Raw genomic sequence first — 27597 nt, 5'->3', positions numbered from 1 at the left:
GACTCATAATGGGTAGAAATTAAAGTGTTGTTTCCTTAGAAATATCTCACTTTTAAAGCATACTGTTCACACTGTGCTAGAAGTGGAAATAACTTACTTCTGCTTCAATTTCTGCTTGCCTCTTCTCCAGGAGCTTGGCTACAGCCATGGCCCTGTGCTTACCAGACCTTTTACAGCTCACAGCCCATTCGCAAAGCAGCGTTACCACAGCTTCATCGTTTGGGGCTACCTGTTCAGTGCAAAAAACAAGGACAGAAAAACACATCACCCACACAGCAAATAGGCTTATTAATGAGCTTGCAGCAACCAATGTTCAGGGGGATGAAGACAGAAGTTGGTGTTTGTTCTTTAGGACTGACAGATGCACACATTTGCTTTATTTGTAGTGTTTTCAAATGAAATATAATCAAGAAACCAAAGAGGGAAATCTAAGTTTTCACACTGCTGATACTCAAATCAACATTTTCCTTTATCGTAACATTTCTTCAAAAAGCAAAAAAGGGTTATCTGTTTTATGAGCAAAAGAAACAGTTAAAGCATACCACGCAGAGCCTCTCAATCCAACTGACCACACAGAACTTAAGATTTTCTTACATTACTTCTTCCAAACCTCCTTCATCTGTTTCCAAAATATGCATCCAACTGCTACATTAAAAAAAAAACAACAAAAACAAACAAACAAAAAACCAGAAACAAAAACAAAAGCCAAGAAAAAAAAAACGAAATCCCCCTAACCTCTAAAGGTGTACCTGCCAGATAACCAAGGTCAAATACTCCCAAAAACCTCCATTTATTTCTGATCTAACACAGATGTTTTTAAAAAACAGCACGTCTTTGGAAAATCACTACTTGCAGAACCACAATGTGATACAGTACACTTTTATCTACTGGGTGTTCATCCAATCTCTGTTTCTCCTAACCACCCATATTTTGGGAGTATTTTTTATGTGTGTGTGCTGTTGAACAGGATCTGCTGAATTTCCTTGCTCCTACCCAAGCTGACAATCATCTCTGAACACTAACTTTAGACCAACCTGCAAATTAAGGAGGTGTGATTTTTCTTCTTTCCTCAGGCTTAGTGGAAACTACACTTACAAGTAAACATCAGAAAAGCTAGAGTCAAGCATAGCACCCTCAGAAAGAGAATACTTTTTTCAGAGTGATTAGGAATTACAGACCCACAAGCATAAAGGTTACTGCTTCAATACTATCCCAACTGTCCTCCTCAAAAAATATAAAAAAACAATGGTACAGCAAGCACATCTGTTTAACAAGGCTGGTGTGTAGGTGCACACACATCACAAACAGAGGTTTCCTGTAAATACACTTCAACAGCCGAGCAAGAGACACTAAATGACGTGGGGTGGGAGGAGTGAAAGGAAGAGGGGAGAATGCTTTTCTCTTATCCCAAAAGCAATGAGATGGTAGCATCACCACTGTTGTGATTAGATGCAGTCAGCTAACAACAGAAGTATGGATACTATATATTTTTGAGGACAATGCAGAACACCCGAAAGACTAATCTTCATGCTGGCTTTTCTCCCTGTCTGCTAACAAGAGAAACCATACCAAAAAAAAAAACCAACACACGTTTCTATATCTCAAGCAGGAGGCACCAACTCCAAGTTCAGACAAAGTGCATCAGGTTGCCCATTCCCTGAAGCTGCACTCATGCTGCCTTGTGTCCTGTGGCATCCCAGGGATGCCAACACTGGACCTCTTTTGCCCTCCTCCTCACAGGGAATGGCATTGCTCACAGAGTGGCCAGGCAGCTTATCTTCTCAAGCAAGGAGCAGGTGATGTCCCTACAATTGAATCTCTTCAGAAAAGTAATGAAGGACAGCCTTGAAGAGGTGAGGCAATGGGGCACTGACACCAAAAGTCAGAGCTCACCATGAAGGGGCAAACACAGAGAGGGAAACCCTGGCAAGAGACATTTAAAGGAAGACTTACTTCTGAAGTAAGGTACTTCTGAGAGAAAAAATGGCTATAAAAGTGTTCCTACATGGTTTTGTTCTGGCCTAAAGAAAAGGGCTAAGGTTGTTTTGGCAAATGTCAAACCATAGAAGCAGCAAGCCAATTTTCTGGCTCTCAATTATTTGCCTCTTGAGAGGAATGAGGGTGCTTTTCCTCCAATGAATACGCACTCCATTCACACATTGCCAGCATGCAGACACGTCCCAAGATGTACGTATGTGTGTGCATATGTACAAATATTTCTTTCAGACATCAACTGAGACACTAAGCCAAGAATATCTGCCTGCTACTCAACTGAAGAGCAAAACTACCAAGGCCTGCAGTGGGTGAGCTGACCTCTTCTACTGTGCTGCTCAAGGGAACAGACATTTAAGCCTTATGACAAATGCAAAACCAGACCAAAAGTAAAACTCCAGTCACCATGCAGAACACACACCAACAGAATTCAAACCAAATTTTATGTGCCTGTATTTTTTTGAGTCCTAGTATGCAGCACTTGTAAACTCACACCTGTGCCATGTACCTCTGACTGTTATTCGAGAAACAGATTTGTGCCCAGAGTGCAGTAAACCAATTTCACACACTCAGGAGACGTATTTATTCAGCCCCGGGTACTCAGTGGATTGTCCACAAACCAAGCACCTAGGCCTGAATAAACTCAGTATTTTTCCTGAGTGCACAGAATTGGTTTCCTGCATGCCAAGCACAAATCCACTTTTCAGACATGACCACTACAAACACAAGCCTTAGCAGGGCGTAGCTTTTCTCCATGCCCAAGCCCTCCAGCCCCCAAAACAGCCACCGCTCTGTGTAGTGAAATTGGAGCACAGTGCCCCAGAGAGCAAGTCTGTGGAAAAGACGCATCTGGGGGAAGTAGGTCACACAAGACAGACCTACTTCAAGGTGGACTCCCACATCCACCCAAGCCTATGCATCCCCAGGTCACAAAGCCAGGTGCCAGAAGGCCACAGCACTTACCAGATACACTGCCTGCACTTATATGTTGTAACTACCACCCCATTTGAACTGCACACCCAACGATTATGATCAAGGGCTAAGGCTTAGTTACCCAAGCACTTTTCTGTGGGGTTTCGGGTTTGGTTTTTTTAACTAAGAATTGCATAAATTACTTACTTGCTAGCCCAAAGAAAAGACCCAGGGCAAGTGGACATTTTTCTATTAAAGCTGATTGTTACTTCAGTCATTTCAAGAAATGCTGTGAATTCTTACTTTGGAACAGCACTTCCAGATGTAGCTCTGTATTAAAATTCTCTTAACAGAAGGGATAAATAAAGGGCAGATGTTTGTGCAACACAAAAGAAAGTAATATGCAATTATCCTGGTCAGGGCTACATTGAGGCATAAAAAAGTTCACTACAAATTAATTCCTCATCTTTTCTACCTGAATCTCAGGAGATTTCACAGAATGACTGATATGCACCAAGCAGCTTATTTTCAACGGACAATCTGGGGTTTTTGGGTGGAGGTGGTGTTAAATTTAAGCATCTAGAAAGAGACAGCTCTACAGTTCAGAAAAAGCAGACAGTTTGTTCTGTTTCTAAACAAATCACCTGCTAACACTGTGATGTTTATTAGTCAAAAAAATGTAAAAACAACTCTCCAGTTGTACGCCTATAAAAAGCAGAACTGCATTTTCAGAAATGTACAATCCAACACCACCACAAATCAGACACCTAGAAGTGATCACGCATCGCAAAAATCACAGTGTTGACTCTGAAGTTTCATATATATATATATGCAGAACGTAACCTCTTCTTTAAAAAACAAAAAAACACCGTAACAGCTAAGAATTCCAGCACCACTACTTAAGTGCTTAAAAACAGTGAGCTTGGTTCTCAGAAGGTGACACATGCAGCTACTAAAAAGAAAAGTTAGCTGGGTGCAGGTCATTATTTGAACCCTCTAATGCAGACTTTTGTTGAGCAAGTTAGCATCATCAGAGCCATTCCCATGCACTGAGCTCTTGGAACAGGGCCCTGAAGCAGCTGAGAAAAGTTGCAGGGTCTAACCGTCAAATACTCTATTTTGCTTTTGACTGAAAATAAAAAATACATTTGAAAGCTGTATGGAGTCCCTATAATATAAATAATTACCCCCAAACCCTTACAGTAAGTACGCTTCTAGAGCAGCATGTGGGCAGGGGAAGACTGTGCTAACTAACCCACCACTCATCTGTAGAGCCACAAACTGGAAACTCCAGTGCTGAGTGCTCGCTGCTTTGCTGAGGGTGGACAGGGGTTTGCTGCTCCTGGGAGCTGCGGCAGCTGCAGCCCATGACGTTGGTAATGCGCATGGGAGAGCTCTAGCTCCCTGCCGCCTGCCTGCAGGACTTCCTTCCTCCCGATGCTGTCTCACCATAGCTGTACCTCATGGCTTCGTTCCTTCCAACACTGTTTACTTAAAACATGCTGAGAATGCAATTAAGGAACACCTCTCAGAATAATCAGGCTGTGGATTTCCCTAATTTAGGATCTTGTATCTGCAGATGGTCTAGCTTGGAGACCACCTTTTAGAGGGGCTCAAATTATGGCCCTGAAAGGTAGCATTAAGGTCACATTTGTATCCTTAACATTTCTGAGGCAGGAAAACAAAACGCTCAGTTCACACATTAGTTAATTACTACATTTTGCAGGGAATGCAAGGCATAAGGTGCTGGAGCAGAGAGCAGGTGTGGGTAGGCAGGAACCGCAACTCGAGGCCAGGGGAAGCTCTCCCACTGACTGCGATCCTCAAACCTTCCACAAGTTCTAATGGGAAAAAGCACACCTCAAAGTGCCATCAAATGGAAGAGATTATCTACAGCAGGTAGCACACACACCTTTCACAAAAGATTTCAAGTTTAGACAACTTAAAACATTTGCCATTAAGCCATGACCCAAAACCTTCTGAAAGCCACCCAGCCAGACCCTTTCAGAGAAGGCTTCAATTTATAACTGGAGCAGAAGGTGGGTGAAGAAAAGAATAAAGGCGTTGGTTTGTTTTGCCTTTTTAAAAGCACCACAGGAAAGTATTAAATGTTACTGTTCCTGGTAGGTTTGGAGATAGAAAGCCAAAAGTACAATTACACCTCTGCTTTCCATATCTCTGAGCCCTTTTCCCACTAGTCCTTGCTTTTATTATTTAATTAAAATTTGCTAAGGAACTAGTTTGACTTTGCAGTAGCTAAGGCCACCACTGAGATACCTGGACTGCAGAAGTTACCTTTTTATGGTGGAGGCAGAAAAGCAGGGAATAATGCCCAGGAGCTCAAATCACTGAGCAAAAGGAAACCCCACCTCCTCTCACCTCACCAAAACCTTTCCAGAAAGCAGCAAGGTGCATGACTCAGTGCCAACCAGGAAATGCCTGTGCCATTTGTCACCACCACTGTCCATGCACCCCAACAGAGCCACCCAGCCTAGCTGAGACAAGCATCCTCTCCACACTCAGAGCCGTCAACAGGAACTCATGCAAGCAGCCAGGCACACCACCACTCACATCACCTTGCCCCAGCACCTTTCAAGGGATGGAGATGAACAGCACCTGGAAAACCATTCCTCCCACCCTGAGACACACCTCTGCTTCTTGGGAAAAAAGGGGAGTGGAAAAAAAAATAAAAAGCTTGTAGTAAGTGTACTCTTATGCCAATCATAGATGCCTGCAGAGGAAATAAATGAGATACTTCATATATACATATCTATACGTACACAGATGCGTGTGTGTACAGATACATATATATGTATTTATATGGCTAACCCTGTTCCTTTCAAAACAGGAAGATATTGAACAAATGTATTCAATTAAATCACTTAACAAATCTGAGCAGGTGCTTACTGCAAGTCAAGTTGGTGCCACAGGAAGTCATTCTGTCCTTAAATCATGACAGTTAACAAAAAAAGCAACGAACAAAAAGTCTGATTGCTTCCTACTATGACAGAGTTCACTCTCAAAACACAGAGCTGCTTTATTTCTAGTGTTGTGGAATTTCACCTCAAGAATGTTCCCTTTAAACAATAAGCTTTTTTGTTTTCTTTTCTAAGTCAGACTATCTAAATAAATTTGTAATTGCAATTCCAGTTAGCATTTTCATATTAATTCCTCAGTGAAATAAAATTAACATTTTAACAAAAATCTCCAGTTCAGCTTTCTAAGGAAAGGGATGACAAGAAAGGGATTTCAGAAGCCATGTTTTTATTAAAAGAGACAAAGAAGGGGTACGATATAGCAGTGTTTATTAGTAAAACCCATCTTTCTAAAGAGAACGGGGAGGAAAGAAGACAAGAGCCAGGAACACAAACACTATCAGACTTTTGCTGGGAAAATAAAAAAGGGGCATGACTCAGAATCCCAGATCTATGCTCTCCTCACAGAAACAGGACAGCTCGTTCCATCTGAAAATACATCTCCGTATCTGTAACAAAAATTGTCCTCAAAAGTTTGGGGTGTTTACATCAATGGACACTGGCAGTGCAGACTAAAATATGGAATATGAAGAAACGTGTCTGGAACACAAGAGGGACAAAGCTGTTACAGGATAGGATGCAAGCTCTATATACATACCACAGTGCTATCAACTGCCCAAGGACAAACCTTTGTATTGGAGCACAGCCTGCATATTTCCTTAAATGTTGAGACCATTTCAACAAAATATTAACCACCGCTTTGAAGTTGTCTAATACAAAAAACAAAAACCAAGTCATGTCTTTTTTCAAGGGTCGCAGCTGTTACTTAAGTCAAAGAATAAATTTTTCCCCTTCAGCGAGATTTTGTACTTTAATTCCCTTAGATACTTAAATGAGCAGAAATAAGGTGTTGGATTTGCTGAAACAATAAAGGGTGAAAATACCCATGCAAACAAACTTCAGATAACTAAGCGATTTGAGCAACTGAAGCCATGCTGACTGCATTATTAAAAATGCTACAAGAATGCTCTGAACATGCTCTGTTTTCTCAGTGCTTGTGGAAAGACTCTGATTCTACAGATGTATAAATCCAGTTTGATTTTGCTTATCTTGTCTCTCTTACCCATCAATTATCCCAATATGCTCAGATTCACCTCCCATACGTAGTAACAAACCATTCAATTGCAGCTTACTAACTGAGAAGGCAACAGTTAGCTCTCCTTTCCCACAGGCACAGCAGGGTTGGCTGAGCGTTTTGTTGTTTGTTTAATTTCCAGCAAAGTGATCTCAGAAGGACAAATATTAACTCTCTGCATTTGTAACAAGCCCTATTCGTGAGAACCAAGTTCAAAACAGGACTTTTTCACTCCAAAATGAAAAACATCTCTTGGCATCATAAGAATTCAACTGGACTTCAAAGACAATATGAGACGCAAGACCTAACTACAAGTGCAGAGAGCTAAATTTTTAAAGCAATCCAAGCGCACAAATATCTATGAGGTTTTGGGACTCTCCATAACAATTTTAAGAAATTCACTATTGGGCCTTAAAAAAATCAAGCACTCTCTCCTTTCATCGATTCCCTTCCTTAGTTGCACTTGTGAAAGACTATGACAGATAACAAAATACAGACAGACCGGAAGTCGAGTGGGTTGAACACACAAGTGAACTTACAGAGGAGTTTTGCACCGGCATTTTTATGAGAAAGCCACAATTGCATTCTCTACCTCACTCTTCTAAGGACTCCGTTTTTGCACAAATTGACCCAGAGGGAGCGATCTTTAAAAGAGGATGGAGAGGAATCAAAGGTGTTCCAAATCTGCACAAGTGCAACACAGTTTTACTCTAATTTAAAACTGTATGGTAGCAATACAAACTGTTCACTGGAATTATTTATTTAAAGATCACCACCACAGTGGTAATCATTCTGTAGTTAAGTACTGATGTTTTGAGGCAAAGAAATGTCAGGGAGATACCTGCAGCTATAAAAAAGGCCAGCAGTTTTATCTTGCCATCTCAAATGAAAGTGCATATACTGCCTTTTGCCATATCACAGATTTCTATATTTCAAGTCCTCCTACGCAGCCAAATCTACTGAGAAAGTCTATACAAAGTCAGCCAAGAAGAGTTAAAAATAAAAGTTATCTTGTATGACTCCCTGTGCACATGGTCTCAATCACAGTGTAGCATCATTCTCACCATAGTAATTATGATATTACATTTGCTGTCAAGCCTTCACACCAAAACAATTCAACAACTGTTATTATTCTTCGGAGCTTCATGGATAAAAAGCTGAGCTTCTAACAGACGTAATAAGTGCTACTTTTTGGGTTGCACGAAGAGCCTGACGGATGGAAGGCTCATGCCTGTAAGGAAACCTACCACACAAGAGCACCCAGGCTGTGACAGAATCATACAATCTTTTAGGCTGGAAAAGACCTTTAAAATCATCCAGTCCACCCATTAACCCCGCACTGCCAAGTCCACCACTAAACTATGTGTGATCCATGATTAAGGCTCAGGTGATGGTATTCCCATGGGATTACACAGGGACCATCACTCTTAAGACACAGGGACAGTCAGTAAAAAACTGCAACACAATTCTTATCTCCTCTTTAAAGTCTGCTTAGTAATGTAGCATTTAATAATACAATCGTTGCTCCTCCATGCTATGTCTTCTCCAAGTCAATGGATTCACCTCCCACTTCTGTGGCCTCTCTCAAGGTCAAGGATAGAGCACATCATTGTGCTCAAAATGAGGGTTTGTTCTGGATCTGGTCAAAATGTGGATTTAACATCACATTTTCTCACACACCTTCAGTGCGCCACCTATGTCGTGCAACATGGTGCTCAAAATCTGAGGTCGGGTCAGTGCCTCACACCCATCTTCCCTGTTTGTCCTACTCACTCAACCTATGGCCGCAGCTCAGCCCCTCACTCCAAGTTTTCCTCCATTTGGTACTCTCACGTTCCATCACCAATGTCATCAGATCCCAGCCTTCAGTATCACTCCTCTGCATCTCCCTGTGGGATGAAGAGCAGCTCTGCCCCCTGCAGGGCCCAGGATATCGGGACTTTCGGCAAACCTTCTACAGCTACCTACCCTCCCTAATTTCAGCCCCCTCCACCAAGTCTTACTTTTGCTCTGACACTTGGAAATCACGAGTTATATATTAAAACGATTCTGAAGAAATCAATAGTGTGTACAAAAGCAGTATCCTGAGCGCATTTTTCAGTTTTCAGTCTCTCTCATAACTTAAGTACTTTGTAGCATGAGCCAGCTTCCATCCATGCCAGCACATGTCCAGTGTTTTGAAGCAGCGCTTGCATTGCTATCATCTGCAGCCTTCACAACAACATTTTGATATCCAGCAGGAAAAATGGACAGGAAGTAGGTACCGATCATGTTCCAGCCAGGCTAGATCAAAACAGGGGCAGCAGACAGCTGTCCTTCAAAGCACATTTTCCTTTAAACAACTACATCAGTAGGCAGACATACAGGTAATGGACATCTTATTTACAAACAGGAAGTCCTTATAGGCTTACACAAGTTTCCAGCTGAAAACGGCATACACAGTCTCATCGATTATGGTCTTTTCTGCCAAGGAAAAAAGCAACCCAAGTTTATTAAGGAGGAATGAAACAGAGACAAACAGCACTGCCTGCGGCGATATCCCTGCAGCGGCTGAGCCTTTGTGCAGTGAGTTCAGGGAGGTGCCGACATCCAGCGGCCGCCTGAAGGCTCCGCAGTCCTCCTCGAAGACGCGCGGCTGGGCTTTGCCCGCCCCGGACGGGCACGCCAGCCTGCTGGGATGTAAGCAGCTAAGCAGTAACACTGGTCACTCGAATGGAACTTTGGAAGTTCAAATGCCAAAATGCAGAGGTACCATCAGCAAGGCATCCAGCATCCCAACACAACCTCTTTTCCAGCTACCAAAAGCTAAGCTCAAGCCAAGAAACAACTGCCTTGAAAACTCCAGAGGTAGTTAAGAAGCTGCAGATCATTTGAAAGTTTAATTTCGTATCAGCTCCAGACCCAGTTTTCAGACCTAGAAACTTTCACAGTTTTCTTCCCTCACAAAGAACTCAGCATCTTCTTTGCTTCTGCTCTCCTTGCAGTCTCCTGTGACTGCTATGCACACACATAGGCACATCGTCACTTATGTATAAGAATACTTTATTCCTACTCAGTATTCTTCACCTCAGAATAAAATGTGTAGGAGACAGGTAGCCCTGCAAATTAATTAGACAAAACTCCATATATGTTTGGTACACAGAAGTAAAGAGCACATCTTTTAGAGAGCTATTTAGGGGCCAAAACAGGCATGTTTTCAAAGCAATCCAACCTCAAGTCATGAAGTCCCATAAGCCAAAGGCACTAATAGCAGACAACCTACAATAAGAACAGAACAATTCTTTCAGAAGTCTTCTTCCCAATACTGCCTTTTAAGACCAAAAAAAAAAAAAAAACACAACTGTTTGTTAATACAATTGTAGCTGCAAGTCAGAAAAAAAATCTTTTAGGAATACAGACAGGGAGAAAGACAAAAAGATACAAATACAGCTGCAGAAGGACACCAGCACAGAATCATACCATCTGACTCCAAAAGTGAATGAAAATAAAAGTCAGTGCTCCAGTAATAAAGTGTATTACAACCTACCCATTTAAAAAATATAAATATCCTTGCATGTTGAACACTTGATTTCATTTAAGCACTAGGGTTAAGAACTCCCAGCAACTTCATCTGGCTGCTGTAACAGCTCTCCTTCCTCTATTTCTCTCTCAGTACCATAACAGTGTATTTGAAATACAACTCTGGCAAGCTTTGCACTCCTGTCTACTGGTTCTCAGCTTCACATACACAGGCTGGCAGGTATACCCCTTTGGATATACTGTTATCTCCAACATTATATTCTGCTGGTTTATTGCAAAGTTATTCAAATGCTGATTGACAATTATTATAAGGTATTTCTGGGCAACAGGGGGTCTTGTGCTATGGCCACCAATCGCTGAGAATAGTCGTGAACAAAACCCAGGTGTATTCAAAAAACAAGACATTCTGCGTAACACTTTTTTAAACCATTAACATGAGCAGCTCTGGCAGATTCACTAATATTTTCCACTTTAAAATTTTATTTCAACAGTGTATTATCAAAGCTGGCTATTCCTTCTTTTCACCAAACACTTTCCAAGGCATTTCTATGTACTGACATACACAGATCCAATGACATCATCTGCGCTGCAGATGTAAGGTGGGAAATGTAAACTGTTAAAGATTTCTGGCAAAGTTTTTCATGATCTCTGAAAATGGCTCTGTGAGCACAGGTAAATATCAATACCAATATCACATTAAAATATAAAAAATATAAGAGTATGTAGTTTTAGAATAGTTTTTTATACATAATAACCTATTAATTTACTACTTTCTGCAATAGATGGAAAAGTTATCAAACAATAATCTGGAGTTCTACTTGACAGCACTCAAAAAACAAACCACAAAACCTTGATAGATCACTTCTCCTAAATGAGGTTTACAGTACGTAGAACTGAAGAATTCAATTCAACAGCAAAGAGCTGTTGTCTTCTAATAAAACAAATGTCAAGTAGCTAAAAAAAAATACACAAAGGAGAAACAAAGCTTTTGTATCAAATATACACATACATACAATTCTCAGAAGTAAAAATAAAATCCATTGTCTACAGATTATGAAGCAAGAGGAGAATGGAGCCATTACCTCTTGGTTATCTTTATTCTGATTTGCCCAGAAAATCTTATTATAAAGTGTCTCCATGGAATTGCTGGAATCTGATCTGTCAAAACAATGTCGATCCAACACTTCTAAGGTGTGTAGAACGCGGCTAATGGTCACCCCTAGAGGTGGAAGTTAGAGAGAAGAGAGGGTTAAGGTAAAATATTTTACTTAGGAAGACTCTGCATTACCTCCATCTCTCAAATCTATTGCTAGCATTAATTCTGGTGCAACGGGATTACACTCAAAGAACAGATATAAACCATAAAGCTCCAACATTTGAGTTCTCTTACCTGCAGCTGATTCTTGGCACTTGTCAAAAGACCACCGCACCTCCACAGCACGACCTCTTTGTTTTATCTGCTGTTCTACTTCATATATCTTTGCCCGAACCTGTAAAAAAAAAAAAAAAAGAAGCTGCTAATTAGCTAGTGGTTGGCAGTCTATTTTCATTTTAAGCTTCTGACAGCTTTCTCGGCAGGAGCAAGGTACTCTACGGTGTTCCACAACACTCCCTACATTTGGCAACAACAAACTGAAGTACATTCTGTTCAAATGTTTTTTTCAACATGTTACGGATCTCCTTGTACAATAAAACATTTTTTCCTTATACTAAACTGAGCAAAAGTTAACTTTCAGCATGTGTGAAAAGTGGTACCTCACAATACGGTACACCAAGCTTCCTCATATTGCCATTTTACACCTTAAAGTAATTTCAGTTTAATAACAGAAAACATCTGAACATAAATAAAATATCTGATATTTTCACAAAATTGGTACCTGAATGAAGTACAAAGTAAGGTCATCAAAAACAAGCACACCAGTCTTGAAACTATACCTACAGAAGTATCTAAACTTGGCTGTAGTCCTAATACTCACAAATCATTATTTGAAATATAAAACAGATCTTAATAATCCAATAATGAAAAAAGCTTACCTGCTGATTAAATGCTGAATTTCCACCTGGCATAGGCAAACTAGATGGAGCAACATGAAGTAAATCCAGAGGTGAACCTGGATTAACGCTCTTATTTTCATTTGTGGAATAATTCCACACCAAGGCACTTGGACAACAAAGTGTTACAGTCTGCAAGCAACAGTACAAAACAGAAGTAATTTATTTTTCTGAACATGTGTGATAAACAATACGAACAATAAGAGAGTCCATGAGACTAGAATCACTTTCAGTCTAACTACTACAATGAGAGAAACAAAAGGACAGGCCACTGCAACATCCATTTGAGGAAATTCAACTACTACATTGTTCTCCTTCTTATTTTAAAAAATACTTAAATATATATGTGTTCAATTCCCTTTTGCATTGCTTTCACAACACCATCAAAGAACATCACCAAAGGTTAATTTCAGTCAGATCCTTTCTGTGAAACATGAAAGGCTTTAGAAGAAAAGAAGTAATTTTGGTGTTCAGCTTAGAGAAAGAAGCAGAGAGAGAGATGCAAATATTCTCCCACTTTCTTTCCTCAGAGAGCACTGACTGAGCCTTCCCTACATACAATCCAGCCTGCCTCCAGGCTCTGGACTTTGACGACTGTCAGAAAGCAGCAGCCCTCAGAGAGGGAGCTGCATACCACAAAAAAGTACTCTTTTCCTGTGGGGTGTTTGAGCACTGAGAAAGGTTGCCCAGAATGGTGGAAGTGATGTTAAAAATCCAGCTGGACATGGTCCTGGGGAACCTGCTCTAGCTGACCCTGCCTGGGGAGGGCAGGGTGGACAACATCATCTGAAGAGGTCCCTGCTGACCTCACCCATTTGGGAGATTTTGTGATCCCATGAACATCAGCACACTCCTGGTACCACCTCCAGCATACCTCTGTGCAACCCCCAGAGAAAGACAACTGAACAAACAGCAGGCGGGTTGGAGGAAGTCTCACCAGGTCAGCACAGGGAAGGTAAACAACTGCAGCTCTTCATACAAGTCCTTTTTTAGAAAATAATTACTCTCTCGACAATTCTGCTATTGCCAAGCAACAAGCACAAGTGAACAGTCTCTTCTGTTACACAGTTTAAAAAAATGTGGAAGTTGATAAGGCAATATAAACTGCTCATAATTCTGACAAAACCAAAATTAAGCAGCCTGCAGTGGCACCAAGCATCAGTGACAGGCTGAAAGAAGCAAGGAAATCCTCGAAGGTTAGAGCTTGCAGGAGTTAGGTGATGCTGTCTTCTGTCCAGCCACACTCAGCAAGCAGATGGGGTCTGGCAGAACCAAACGGGTTCACTTGTGATGAGAACACAATGAGATGTGCAGACCATTACTGCAAGCAGAAACTTTCCACCACAGAGCAAAGGCTAGGCCATTCCTGGCAGCAGAGTTGCTCCTTCCCACAGCAGAGGTGTAGCAGGCAACACAAGCTTCTCCAGGTGGCTCCACCATCACTGCTCAGCCAGTGTGCAGAATCCACCCTCCCACTTACCTCACACTCACTCAGTTCTCACCCTTTCATGGACAGAGGTATATTCAAGCCACAACTAGCACAACTTGTCACACCCAAAAACCACCGCTTTCCAATAAACTGAATGGTTATAGCCTTGAAACAAGAAAACAAAGAGCCTTGAAAACAAAGAGCAACAGAACATTGGCCTACCTGCAGCATACAACTAAGTCCATATACCAGTGGACGGTGTTGAGGGCAGGAGAGGAAATCTGAGCAGGCCAGCTGTACCGGGCTCACCATGGGACCAGGGGCAGTTGGACTTGGGGCTGCCAGAGGAGGGTTACTTGGTCCAATAATCATATGAGGAGAATGTGCAGCTACAAGGTTAGGACCATCACTTAGCAATAAAGATAGGCGTCTGGCACAAAAATAAGCAAGGCGACGGGATAGGTAAGCTGACTGAACAAACTCTTCTGAATACTGAAATTTAGAAAAAATGCATAGTTCACTACACAATCTACTCCAGGTATTCATATTCTTCAACAATCTAACATTGGACATGAATAAACTGGAAGGGATCACTTCCAATATTTAAGAGTCCAGAATTCAAAAAAAGAGAAGAGCAGCTCAAATGCAAATCTGCATTTCTGCCTCTTAAAAATTTCATCTGCCCTCCAGGACCAGTTACAGTAACAGATTCCTGCCAGCTAATCAAGTTAAAGATCATAAAGAGTGAACCTTTTAAAGGTGTTTATAAATTCCAAACATGCGCTATGCAATGTATTTCCATACACATCCTAAGTAAAAATGTTCATCTAAATTTTACCACCACAAATATAAAAATCATTTCACAAGTACAAATCATACTTGTATTAATTTTGGCTTTAAAGCATACAGGTACCTGCAACATTAGCGGCAACAACAGCTTAAGAAGATCATCATCAGTGGGTCTGATTTTTTCCAAAACATCCAGTATCCATGTCAAATACTCATGTCTCTCAAGCATTCCTTCCTTAAAGGATTTAAAATGACACATCACATATCAGCTAGGAGCACTAAACAAGCAGGTGTGTAACTACAAGTTTTATTTCATTCCTGGCTTAGCTCTCATTGCCCATGCCAGCACAGAGCCAAAACCCTTAACCACCACCACACATGCAGGAAACAAGCCATCCTCATGGCAGTCCTACAGATAGGGAAGCAATTGTGTACGTACTTCAATGACCTCTGCAGTTCAAATTTAGCAGGCTGCCTGACCTACTGCTGACAGCCAGACTCTCTTCCAGCAACCCTTCTGCCATTTCTGTCCTTGAGTAATTAGAGAGTAACTAGAGAGTTATTCTGGCCTGGAACGATGTGGGACCAAGCAGCCAGGCCACCACTCTGACACCCATGGCTTGATGTTCTACAGTGGCCTCAGCATGATCCACAATCATTAAAAACACCCTTAAAAGATGGAACGACGTAGAAGAGAGAGTAATTTGAGTATATTGCTGCAATAGCAATCAAGCATACTAAGCAAATCAAAGCTTTTTCAGATAGCAAATCATTAAAACAAATTAGCATTTAGAATTTATGCAAGTCTTATGACAAAAGGTACCATTAAGTTCTAAAATGGAACCTTCCAAGTACAGTAACCTAAAAAGATTAAAAAATAAAAATTAAAAAAAAAATTTAAAAAAGACACAAACAAAAAAAAATCATGCACTTCTTAAAAGTATTACCTGAAACATATAAAATGACAATTTTTCATTATATTCCCACTGCTTCAGTGCTTGTTCCATGTCTTGAGGCATCACTACAGAGCTGTTGCCTTGGCTGGAAGTCACATGATAGAACTCCGCAACCTTTGCCAGTTGCTCTCGAAGGTATTTAGTTATAATTTGAGTCCATTCTATAAAAGAAGTTTACAAATAGACACTTCAGGTGACAAAAGGCTTCCTTCACAATGAGAACTGAAATAAACTTACATTGCCTTCATCACCAAAAATATTCCTCCAAAACATTAACTGTCAACTGTGTAATGTAGCACCTATTGTGAGTTAATGGGCTTCTCACATGCCTCCCCTGTGCATTGGTCTCAAAACACTGTCAAGTGTGCAAGCAGCATGCCAGCTTAGCATGACATAAAAAGCACTGACACAAGGTATGCCTTTAGGGAATCACCTGTCTCTTTCATCAGATTTCAGCACTCAGCCACAAAACAGCCTTGAAACAGATAAAATACACTTCATTACTTCCTTCCATCTGGACCTTTACTCCCGTCTTCCCTCCTCCTCCAAATACAGGCAATATAAAACTCGACAGGACTTTGCACAAGCAAAGGGATATAAGACTGTTCTTTCTGTAACCACCTTGAAACAGACTACTCCTCCAGATTTTTACTCTGACAAGAGCCCAAAAGCTCAGGAGCAGTTTATCAGGTCAGAGCAACCAGCACGGTGCAGAGGTCTGCAAGTAAGACTGATTATCTTTCCTTTGTCCTAGATAAGCCAGTAGGTGCTGTTCAGCAAATGCACAAACCTGTTAAAAATTATCAGTTTTTCTCTCTGCTTCAGCAGTGATTCTGTATTTAGCATAGACTGGAGAAATTAGTGAACAAAAGTACATAAAGCTCTGGGAAAAGAGGAATTATTAGGAAGGCATCCCCTTAACAGTAACTGGAACAACCAAGGATATTTGTCAGTATCTGAGAGACAAACATTTGACAGAACTGTATTTAACAAGCATGCAGCACATTTTGGAAGAGCACACTCTTATGAATACATAACGCAGTTGCTTTGACAACACAAGCCTGTTTATTGTCAGAGTTACAGAACTACCACTCTCACACACAACTATTTTCACTGTTTACTACTCACCTCAGACATCAGCTAGTGCATTTATTCTTCTTCCCCTTTGCATTTGTAATTGGCAGTTCTGGCATTTCTGTCAGCATACACAGACTATAAGTTGAAAGCTTTTCTATCCAAATCCACTGAAACTTCTGTGTGAAGCTAGTGGGCTTTAGTGTTTTCATAGAACATTTTGTCTACATTTACTTCAAACATTTGCTCATTTTTGGAAAAACAATTCCAAATCCACTACCTCAAACTTATTTCATATGACAGCATGAAAGAATGATTTTCCCAAAGCAATTACTAGTATCTCTGTGCCACTGAGTTAGAAACAATGCAACTGCCTTTCTGTTACCTGAGGCACAGATACAAAACATTTTGGGAACTGTCAAAGACTGCTCAGCAACACACAGCAAACTACTCCCCAAACAGCTCTCGGCAACCTTTGCAAAGCAGGAGATTTGGACAGAGGATGTAATCTCCAGTAATCTGTCTCAGAACACCTGCTGATAAAAGTCAGGCACCTTAGCCCACAGACACTCTTACTGGCTTTGTTCACCCTCGCTGTACAGTGAGTGTGCATGGCACCAGCCTGGAGCAGGAAGACTTGTCTATACCCAACACATGCAACCACATTGCACCTTCCTGAAAAGCATAAACTCCTTTTATTTTACAGAGATACTAATACCAGTCAGAGCAAACTAGGCCTAGATCAATTTATCACAACAGAGTGCACAACCCTAGCTTTCTTCACCTCCTCCTCACTACCCTTTCTCCCCACACTCAAGAAAGAGGGCGTTTAAGTACACCCTAACAAGTGCATGTCCCATGTCTTGGCACACAGCATCACCATTTCACTCCTCTAAAAGAGCCACAAGTGCTCTCTTATAACTAGCAGAGCTATTTATGACAGATTGGGAAAGCATCAGCCCTCTCTCACTGCCTGCTCTGAGTCTCCTGCTAGGGTCTACTCCACAGAGTGCTTACATCATTCAAGAGAAAAGTAAAGACAAACTGAGAGGTTGGAGAGAGGGGCTCTTTCAGCATCCCTTGGTGCAAAGGACAGAAGGAGAATTTCAGTAGCGCCAAAATAGCTCAAAAGAGCCTGAATCCACCTGTGTCAGAAGAAGGAGTGGGGAACTGTGCTGGTGTCTCATCAAAATAACACTGACCTCACCTCAGAGAACCTAACCCAGCACAGCAGCCTCCCAGAGCTCATCCACCAATGGAGGAACCAGCCTGACTTGATACCTGGACACGTCTCTCTTCTTTCTTGTCACCCCTATATGTGGAATCCCCCTTGCTCTCTGTTTCTAAAAATCAGACTGATTTTTAAAAATACTTTTAAACTATCACCAAAGAACAAACACAGTATGTTTGCCAGAAAACAGACAACATATTTTTGTGGATCTGACTAGGTACGCAGAGTGAAAATGAGTCCTATGAGTCTAAAAAATAAAGAAAATTAAAAAACCAACAAACACCACAAACGCAAACACCACAAAGCAAAGTTTGAAAGAAACAACAGAACAACTTAGCAGGAAGAAGCAGACATTTCTCACAGCAGTACAGAGATGCTGCTAAGCAGCAGTGAAATCATCTGAGCACAGTTATTTCAATAACAAAGAACGAAAAGGTTCATTCCAGACAGTAGAAGAGCTGTAAGTACCATGTATAAATTGTGAGAGTAAAACTCCAACTTTTACAATAAAGTTGCTTGGCCCACTGGCTTAGTGCCAGACTGTGTCACTAAAGGTCAGTACTTCAAATAAATACATTCTATGATTCTGTGATTCTATGATTGCCACCTATGTTCTAATAAATAAGCTTTGAAATTCACACTTCATTCCAGGTTCTTTACATTAGCAGTTCTGTCCATTTCCTGATAACATTCATTCCAGCACTCCTGCGATTCCCACAGAGACTAGTGTCAGTGGTGAAGAAGCAGCACAGTCATCTCCTCAGATGCTGCCCCTGGAGACTCAAGGTGGAATCAGCTGGGAGGAGAAGCAGCCAACAGAGCAGTATTTATGCTGCATGGCTCTTTGTACTTTCTGACACACATTTCTAATTGAAATTGATTTAAAAGACCTTTTTATTCCCCTTCCCACTACAAAGATTCCTCCCTGGATACATAGTAACACTGAAGCTGCGAACAAGAGGAGCGGGCCTCTTCAGTTAACATTATGCATTTAGACATTAGAGATGTTTATTTACCAATATTTGGGTCAGTGGCCTGGCGTTTCTTGATCTTAGCTTCAGAAATAGCAGCGTAGTAGGCACATGTCATTTTGATCAGCCATGCTGCTCGCAGCAGTGGCACAGAATATTTTGCCAAGTAAGCAAAAACATCTTCTTTTTTACTGAGAATAGGAACCTGAAATGAAACAGGAAGCAAGTTATAGCACACAGCCCAGACAGCAGCTGGCACCTGTGGGCTACCCCAGCCTTCTGCTGCCAAATCCCAGGCTACCCAGAGAGTGACCTGGAGAGCTGCCTCTTATCAACCTCAGGACCCACTATGCTGACTTCACCCACTGTCCTGGCACATAGAAAATAAGAGACTTGACAAAAAAAAAAAAAAAAAAAAAAAAAAAATACTGCCCCCCACTCCCCCAGGTTTCATGAGGAGCATCCTTCTCCAGCTCAGATTTGCCTGCAGGCCACAAGCAAACTTCTCAACGCAGCTGAAGACACCCAAAGCACAGAAATACCCTGCATGCTGATACTCAGAACCTCTGGAAAATGGAGTTATATCAAGGTTTTTGGGTGACAGCTCAATTTCACAGACGCTGCCAGTCTCATGGGTGTCCCTGGTGCAGAGGAGTCTATGATAACCAGAGCACACCAGGAAACAGCCTGGCCAGCTTAATACTGCCTGCAGCAGCCACACATGGCAGAGCAGCTGGTCCCAAAAGGCCTCCAGGTAGAGTCACCTACTCGGTTACAGCAATCCTTACACCTTTCTGCTTGAATGAAGAATAATCTTTAAATGCATTTTAAAGTAACATATATAAGAACAAGATATTTCAAACTCAGCAGAGACAGAAGGGAGTAGAGGCACAAATGATACCCTCCCAAAAAGTCCTCATTGCTCCTCCAGGCACATTCAACCTTTCTAACAGTGTGCTTGAAGAACAGAGGGGCATCAGTGCTGAAGACAACAGCAAACAAAGCACTGACCCCTTCTGTAACATTCTTCAGTGGTCAGTATAGGGACTCTACAGAATCAATTTCAGTATTCTTAACATGCTTTTTTACTGTTATCAGCAAGTTTACATATCTGCTTATTAAAAAAAAAAATCCTTAAATAATGAAAGAAATAACTAGCACTTTTAGTCACAAAGTTAACCCCTCAGAATGTTAGAGGGAACTTAAGGTGGTGGCATGCTTGCCACAGCAAAGCTCATTTTTCTGGTGGCTCTATTGGTAGCAAAGCAACACAGGTTCCTCTCCAGTTGCATGGCAACAGGCCAAAAACTGGTGAAACTTGCACCTTCTGTTATTTTTAAGCTCAACAGTCTTGGAATAAGGGTTCCCTGTTTCAGTTTAATTTATACTCAGAATAACTCCCAGATACTGTAAAATTAGTTGCTTGTACACAGAGCTTCACAAAAGGAAGGCATGAATAACAGCAGTAACACAGTTACTGTGTTCTAGACACTACCCTGGATGAGTTTTAACAATCATTTCAAATTTATCTTGTACTGCTATTCTGAACAGCTTGCAGGATCCAAAATGATAGCTCAGAATTGCTTTTCCAGTTATACAAACACTGCTACGAAGCAGCAAGAATTCTTCGTAATTGAAAACTTAGACAAGAATGCAACTAAGACTGTTTAACAAAGTTTGTTAACACAAATACAAATTTAAATGTGAAGAGCATGCAGAGGGGTTGGAGTCAGCAGGCAGGTTCTTTCAAGAATGCATGGTTTTCCTAGAAAATTATTTCTTTGCCAGACATGAGCATTTCTGTAAACTATTCCTTTGCTTGAGAATGTATGACATGAAGCATACAGGCAAAGAATCTGGCTGTCAGAAAGATGAACATGCCTGAGCCAAAGTACAGTCATTCAAAGGAACTTTATACCAGCTAGATCAGAAGTTCCCTTTGCCCAGGCACCTTCCTTGCAGATAAGGAACATGCTGCACAGCAACAGCTGCCTCCAGCACCACTCCAGCACATTCAGAAATACTGTACCTACTCTTACAGCCCCATTCAGCACAATCACACACCCAAGAAACAGAGGGAGAAGCATTCTGATACCTTTTTTGCTAAAAGAGTCAGTGGTTTACTTCCTGCTAAATCAGTGAACCAATTGTGAATTGCACTCTGAGACCGAGCAGTAACCAGCCAGTAGTTGTCTTTGGCATTTACTTGCGGTTTCTTCTTTCCTGTGTCCTGGAAAGTGTTAAGTTTCAGCTTTTCCGCTAGTATGCTGCTAAAGTAAGCGCCAATCTGGTGGGTAAAAGAGCAAACACACATGACAAGCCAGGAAAAAAGCATCTTATCATATATTAATGCATGAAGGATTTCCATCTGAATAGATACAGTCATCACTCTAGTACAGGCTATCAATCTAGTAAGATTACCCTTTAATACCCCGCAGCTAGGAGATGGGGATTCACGACATTAAGCACCCATGCAATGCTTCTGTATTATCACTGCAGAAGCTACAGGTGAGCAAGACCAAGCCAGAGACAACCAGGCCTCAAAGATATATGCAGCTGACACTTAGGACAGGTCACTGTGAATGCCCAGAGCGACACATTCCTCTGGCATGTGAGTGTCTCAGACTTGGGCCCCAATTCAGCTTATTCTAAGAGTGTCTCAGAACATTCCTCCCCTTCTAGACTTCATCATACCATAAATGCATAAATACACATTTCTCACTTCTGTTTACAACTAACTACACTGTCACAAGAACTGCATTCATTATCTTTCGATCATCAGTTCCAGCAGATAAAAGCTCAAAGATATGAGTTAACTGGGTAACATTCTGACTTCTGTTCAAAATACCTCCACCACCACTCCCCATCTCCAGAATGAAAAGCTTCACAAGGTTTGCTTCCCCAGTACTTTCAATCCCAAAACAGCAGGAAAAAAAAGAAAATGATTGAGGTTTTACTTCTTATATAAGCTTATTTACTTTTCAAAATTACTGTAAGAAAATTCAATTTTTAGGCCTGTCAACAAGAATAAACTGTTTGATTTTCTAATAAATATATTTATAGCTGGGTAATTTTAAAATATATAAAAAGCTTTTAGGAGATACTGAACTTATTTTGATAATTCTACACTTGAATCTTTCAAGTAACTCTAAGTACTTCCTTGCAAATTTCTGTTCTACTTTTCAGACAGTCCTGTTCAATAGTCAGAACATGAATAATTAAAATATAAGACTGAAAATGCCTGCAGGTAACAATTCTAGAAAACAAAATCAGAAGAATGTAACAGGAAAACCTTTAACATCTCAGGAATAGCAACCCTGTCATTTACTTGTAACTTTCCTCCTGCTAAAATAAAAGTGCATCACTGTATAAGTAAATTCACATTTTCCAATAAGCTGTAAAGTGTTATTTATTTAAAAAAAACAAACAGCAGGAAATTACTTTGTCCGAAAACATTTTTATAAGCTTCTTGACAACATTCTCCCTTAAAACCGATCTGGGCAGCTCCCTCAAAGAGATACAAGATTTTATTTTTTTTTTTCTAAGCAGCTATTATCTTCAGTTTGGAACATAGTAACTAATATTTTAGTGCTTTTTATTGCTCTTTTGTATCTTACACTTCTTTGACCCTAAAAAAATTCTTAAAAAAAAATAAAACAAACAAAAAAACCCAATAAAAAACACCACAGGAGAGCTAAACTAAATTTTAATAAATAATCCAAAAATGTACTTCCAAGAGACCTGGACCACAGCAACCAGTTTCTCCTGGCAGAAAACAGTCTGATGACACAGATACAAGACCAAAGCAAGCTAAAGATGTATAAATACTAGGGACTTCCAGAGAAAGAGTCACGACTGTAAGTGAAGCAAATAAAAGAACAGGAGCAAAAATTAATGTCTCTTCTCTGATGAAGTGTGCTAGTTATGTTTTGTCTTGGAATCCATGTTTTCCTCTGAAGACTGATAACAGTAGGTAGCAGAAACACAGCTCAGCATTCTCACATTAGTTCTGTAATTAATATGAAGACTTCCAACTAGAAAGCAAAGCAGTCAAGAACCAAGTACAAACACTGCCAGCCAGGTTCCAACTTCAGTGAGTACGCTCAGACTGAAAAGCCCTGTCTTACCTTTGAGGCATTAATTACAATATTTCTAGCAGATCCATGCTCATCTCCAGAGAAGGCAGGCTGATTACTGAAGCCTTGCTTTACATTCACTGCAGTAAGTTCATCCTGCAAAGAGTGTATCAAGGGCAAAAAGTGAGATGACAATCTAAGAAGTCACATCATTCAGAGAAGCATGCTTTCACAGAGAAAATTTATGTATTTGCTAGTATGTTACACTCTGCATTCACCAGAATCCCTCAAAGCACTTTGCACATTCACAGGATTTCAGCAAAGAGGAACACAATGCCACTCCTACACTCCAGTCCCCATTAAGTGCTTGCCTTACTACAGGCTTCAAGGCTGTAACTTGATAAAGACAGCACTTGTTTTGCTTACAAAGGATTGCTACCCATGAGAAGGGCAGAAACAAGACCTTGGCAGCCTCTGTAAAACCTGAAGCACACCCAGTAACCACCCCTAGATTTCCCTCGTGAAAGCCGTACCAGTGATCAGCCACCATGACCAGTGAAGGGAGAGCGCACATCCTCCTCAAGGTACACTGGGATCACCGGAACCACCTGCATCACACCGCAACAAAACACTGCTGCACACCACCAGTACCCCATGTGTCCCTTCCCCCAGCACAAAACCATTTTTGCATCCTTGTTTTGGTAAAGTTTAAAATATTACTATTTCAGTTTGTGGCCCCATGCCACCATTTGAGAATATCTACTGAGGTAAGAAACAGAGCACCTCTAGCAGGAACATTTCAAGTGAACATCTGTCCCTGTTGCAACTAAATCCACTTCTTCTTCCAGAGTTACTTTCACAGTGGAAGTATTACTAGTCTACAACACTACCACCACACCTTCATTTTGTGGCTTAGCTGGATCATATTTGCAGCAAGAACGCAGAACAGACAGAAGAGGGGTCAGTAGCATTAGGTGCAAACACAGACCTAAGCCTTTGTCGTGGTTTGAATGTAGAATATAACTTCCTAATTGAGTCCCATCCTTCCCTCTCTTCACACTGTATCTTCACCAAAGTTAATATTCTTCCATGAAGGCTGTGCAGTTTATTCACTTACTAAGAATCACATGCCTGTCAGACTGGGGTTTACATACACCAGATGAAGGCAAACTTGGCTTGTTTGTTTTTCATAGATCAACTAGGCTGGAAAAGACCTTTAAGATCATCAAGTCCAACTTTTCCCCCAGCACTGCCAAGCGCACCACTAAACCATGGCACTAAGGCCTCATCTACACATTTTTTGACCACTTCAGGGACAGTGACTCCATCACTGCCCTGAGCAGCCTGTTCCAAGGCCTGAGCACCCTCTCTGTGAAGAAATTGTTCCCAGTATCGACTCTAAACCTACCCTGGTGCAGCTTGAGGTCGCGAATGGGAATTGAGGAATACGAACGGGTTTAATTCAGTTTTTACCTCTTGTTCTACCCCTTGTTTTACCTCGTTTCTATCCTTTGTTTTACCTCTTGCTCTATCCCTTGTTATCTGGGAGCAGAGCCCAGCCACATCCTGGCTTCATCCTCCTTTCAGGTAGTTGTAGAGAGAGATAACGTCCTCCCTGAGCCTTCTCTCCTCCAGATTAAACTCCCCCAGTTCCCTCAGACATTCCTCATCAGACTTGCGCTCCAGACCCCTCACCTGCTTAGCTGCCCTTCTCTGGATCGACTCCAGCACCTCAATGTCTCTCATGTAGTGAGGAGCTCAGAACTGAACACAGGCCCTGCCCTGCACTGCCTTGTCCCGCAGACCTTCACTTGCCTTGCCCTGCCCCACCCTGCCTTGCTTTTCTTATCCTCCCTTTGCAAAAAAGGCAAAGGTCTCCCCCAGAGAATCACTAATTTGCCAACAAAGATACTGTACAGAAGCTCAAGTGGTCCATGGACCACTGGCTGTGGGTGAAGTACTGGAACAATCCCTGAGATGACTCTGCAGTAACCTATGAAAACAAAGAGCAACTGCTCTGCAACAAGCAAATAAAACGGGAGAAATTAAAGTTAAGTGTCATAATTTTATTGCTAGGTTTTATTACTAGCTTTGGGCAACACATCTCCATAAAAGCAGCAACCCAGAAGCTTCCATTCAGTTTATTCTCTTACGCTTTGCCACGCCTTTTGTTTTTCAGTATTTTTGTGAAGTTGGGAGTAACATAGAAGACAGTAACATATTTAGAAGAAATCCAAGCTCTGTAGGGTTTATGAAATTAGTGAGCCTCATCTGAATTTTAAATGAAATCAACAAGAAGTGCTGGAACACTCCTCCACACACACCACACGAAGACAGCCTTGAAAACACAGATAAAGGCAGAAATGAAAGTGATCAAAGAGATTATAAGCAAATAAATAAAAGGTAAATTGCAAACAGATGGAGATACAAGTTAATACTAGTGCCATTTCCATGTATGATCCCAGTTCTGTTATCTTTAAACTTCTTTGACAAAAGCTCTCCAGATACCATTATGCTAAAAATAACTAACCATATGTTCTACTGCTGTATCTACCACTACTGTAGGAACAAGCTGCGGATGGACTGGCAACACAAACACATCAGTGTTTTGGTTTTGTCTGGCTCAGATTATTAGCTCAGATATTCCCCTGCCTTCAGCAGGAGTTCAGAAATCTTACACAGGGAGCATAGCACAGTTGCATAACCAAACACAAACTAGAAATGAAATGACATGTCATCTGTGAACACACTGCACAGAGACCCCTTTACCAACAAATTAACAATAAAATGGATGCTCACAGGAGCTCTCATTACCTCCCACTTAGGCCAGCTCCATTAACATCTCAGGGTCATGTTCCGAAAGCACAGCTGTCCCCTACCTAGCAGAGGGGAAGGTTTCCTGGACAAATGACCAGTAGTGCTAGCACAGCTACATTGTACAATACTGAATGTACCAGGGTTAAGCCTGCTTTCACTTGCCTTGATTTGCGAGCCCTCTCCTAATGAGAGGCACAGGCACCACACACTGCTGTCACTATGTGATGCGCTCTGCACCACAATATGCTGGATCCTCTAGGCTCCTGCAGGGATGTCAAACTTCCTTTCAAAATGTCAAGCAGGCCCCAATCAAGCCCAATCAAGGCTCAAAATTCTTCTGAGACTTCAAATGGCCAAATGAACAACCAGGCCCAAACCATGTTAATTTGTTTCAGAGAGAATTTTAATTGTTTTGCGTGGGATATTCAAGACCCACATGCAGCACTCCATTTCTGAATGCAACATGTACAGATTGATGCCTTTACAGAAAGAAAGCCCGTTAAGTTCTGGCCCGCAATCACAGGACCTCTGCAGCATCAGCTCTGTCAGAAGGCAGACCTGCAACTTAAGCCTGCATGCATCACCTCACTCCATCATAGCTTTGACCACCATAAAGCCTGTTTTGAGGAGGCCACCTGTAGCATCCAGTCAGCTGCAGCCAGGGCACTCAAACCCAGACTGAGAACGAATGAACTGACTGTTAGGATCAAGCATTGGGGCATTATTGTTGGTTGTTCTGCACAGTATAGCTCCACAATAATTAACAGTGATGAGCTCTTTCAATATAAGCATACTCCTTCTTTATTAGCGCAGTAACACTCTCTTACTGCAGCACCACACCAATAAGAGAAAAGCAGAAATCTAATTCTGACATCTGAGCTGAGCAAACAATGTACAGAGCTACACAGGCACTATTTGACAGTCAAAACCAAGGAATCTTTGAAAGACATTCTTTTTCTCCCTGATCTAAAAATTTCCTTCAATATTAAACTCATGAAACAACAAAACAGATCTTTTTAACCAGTCATTACTTTCAGATCCTCTCACATACTCCATTTTTTGCTTTGTGTCTTTTTATTACAACAGGGCTCTTACTTTCAGCAGCTTGGAGCAACCATAGCATTGGTGTGGAGACCCAAACCCTCTGCAGGAAGGTCCAGGATTTCATCCTGCGGTGTAGCTGCTGCAGCACAAACATTCCACTCCCACTCAGTTTACACCACCAAATATTAGGCTTGGTTTGAACAAGAAGATCAAAAAAGTAACTCCATAAAAGAAACAGCACAAAATCCTGTGCTAGTTACAGATTACTGAACAAGCTGTATTGCATGATGAAGAGAGGACTAACAATACTTAGAGGAACATTATCCAGTCTGAATCAGCAGCTCAGAAGTCACAAGCAAGGATCAGCCATACACAAAAGCAAGCTGTACCAGAGACTAGGAAAGACGACATATGACACAAAGAGATACCAAGAGGACCCAGAAAGACTCTGGGTCCTGGCATGAGGGGGGTAATACTGGAGACACCTCTCTGACAGAAATTTCAGCTGCTTTACCCATCCTACCAGTGGTCTGGGCTACCAATGACTGTAGACGTCGGAGAATTTAGCCTTGGAAGGGTCAAACCCTGTACACTGTGTGCAGGGAAGGTGATTAAATTTCTTCTT

General features: G+C 41.3%; 1 protein-coding gene across 18 annotated transcripts in view; it reads right to left on the bottom strand.

Moving 5' to 3' along the window:
* MED12L (mediator complex subunit 12L) overlaps positions 1-27597 on the bottom strand; it is a 151611-nt gene that overhangs the window by 120023 nt on the left and 3991 nt on the right. For all 18 annotated transcript variants that reach the window (XR_009728206.1, XM_061371546.1, XM_061371530.1 and 15 more), the window contains exons 2-11: positions 23163-23267; positions 21131-21322; positions 19081-19240; positions 15751-15920; positions 14928-15038; positions 14237-14506; positions 12568-12717; positions 11924-12023; positions 11616-11752; positions 98-229 (exon numbers count right to left, since the gene is read on the bottom strand). Coding sequence is in view for 17 of the 18 variants with exons in the window: in XM_061371546.1 (XP_061227530.1) it covers positions 98-229; positions 11616-11752; positions 11924-12023; positions 12568-12717; positions 14237-14506; positions 14928-15038; positions 15751-15920; positions 19081-19240; positions 21131-21322; positions 23163-23267 (1527 nt within the window). In the remaining variant the exon portion in view is untranslated. The remainder of the gene's footprint in view (positions 1-97; positions 230-11615; positions 11753-11923; positions 12024-12567; positions 12718-14236; positions 14507-14927; positions 15039-15750; positions 15921-19080; positions 19241-21130; positions 21323-23162; positions 23268-27597) is intronic.

Source organism: Neopsephotus bourkii, unplaced genomic scaffold (genome assembly GCF_033783945.1).
Source record: "Neopsephotus bourkii isolate Nb327-2 ecotype Australia unplaced genomic scaffold, CSIRO-AGI_Nbou_v1 NB_1574, whole genome shotgun sequence".
In the NCBI taxonomy this organism is placed as follows: Eukaryota; Metazoa; Chordata; class Aves; order Psittaciformes; family Psittacidae; genus Neopsephotus; species Neopsephotus bourkii.
The sequence above is the reverse complement of the archived record's forward strand: the minus strand, read 5'-3'. Positions and strand labels throughout refer to the sequence as shown.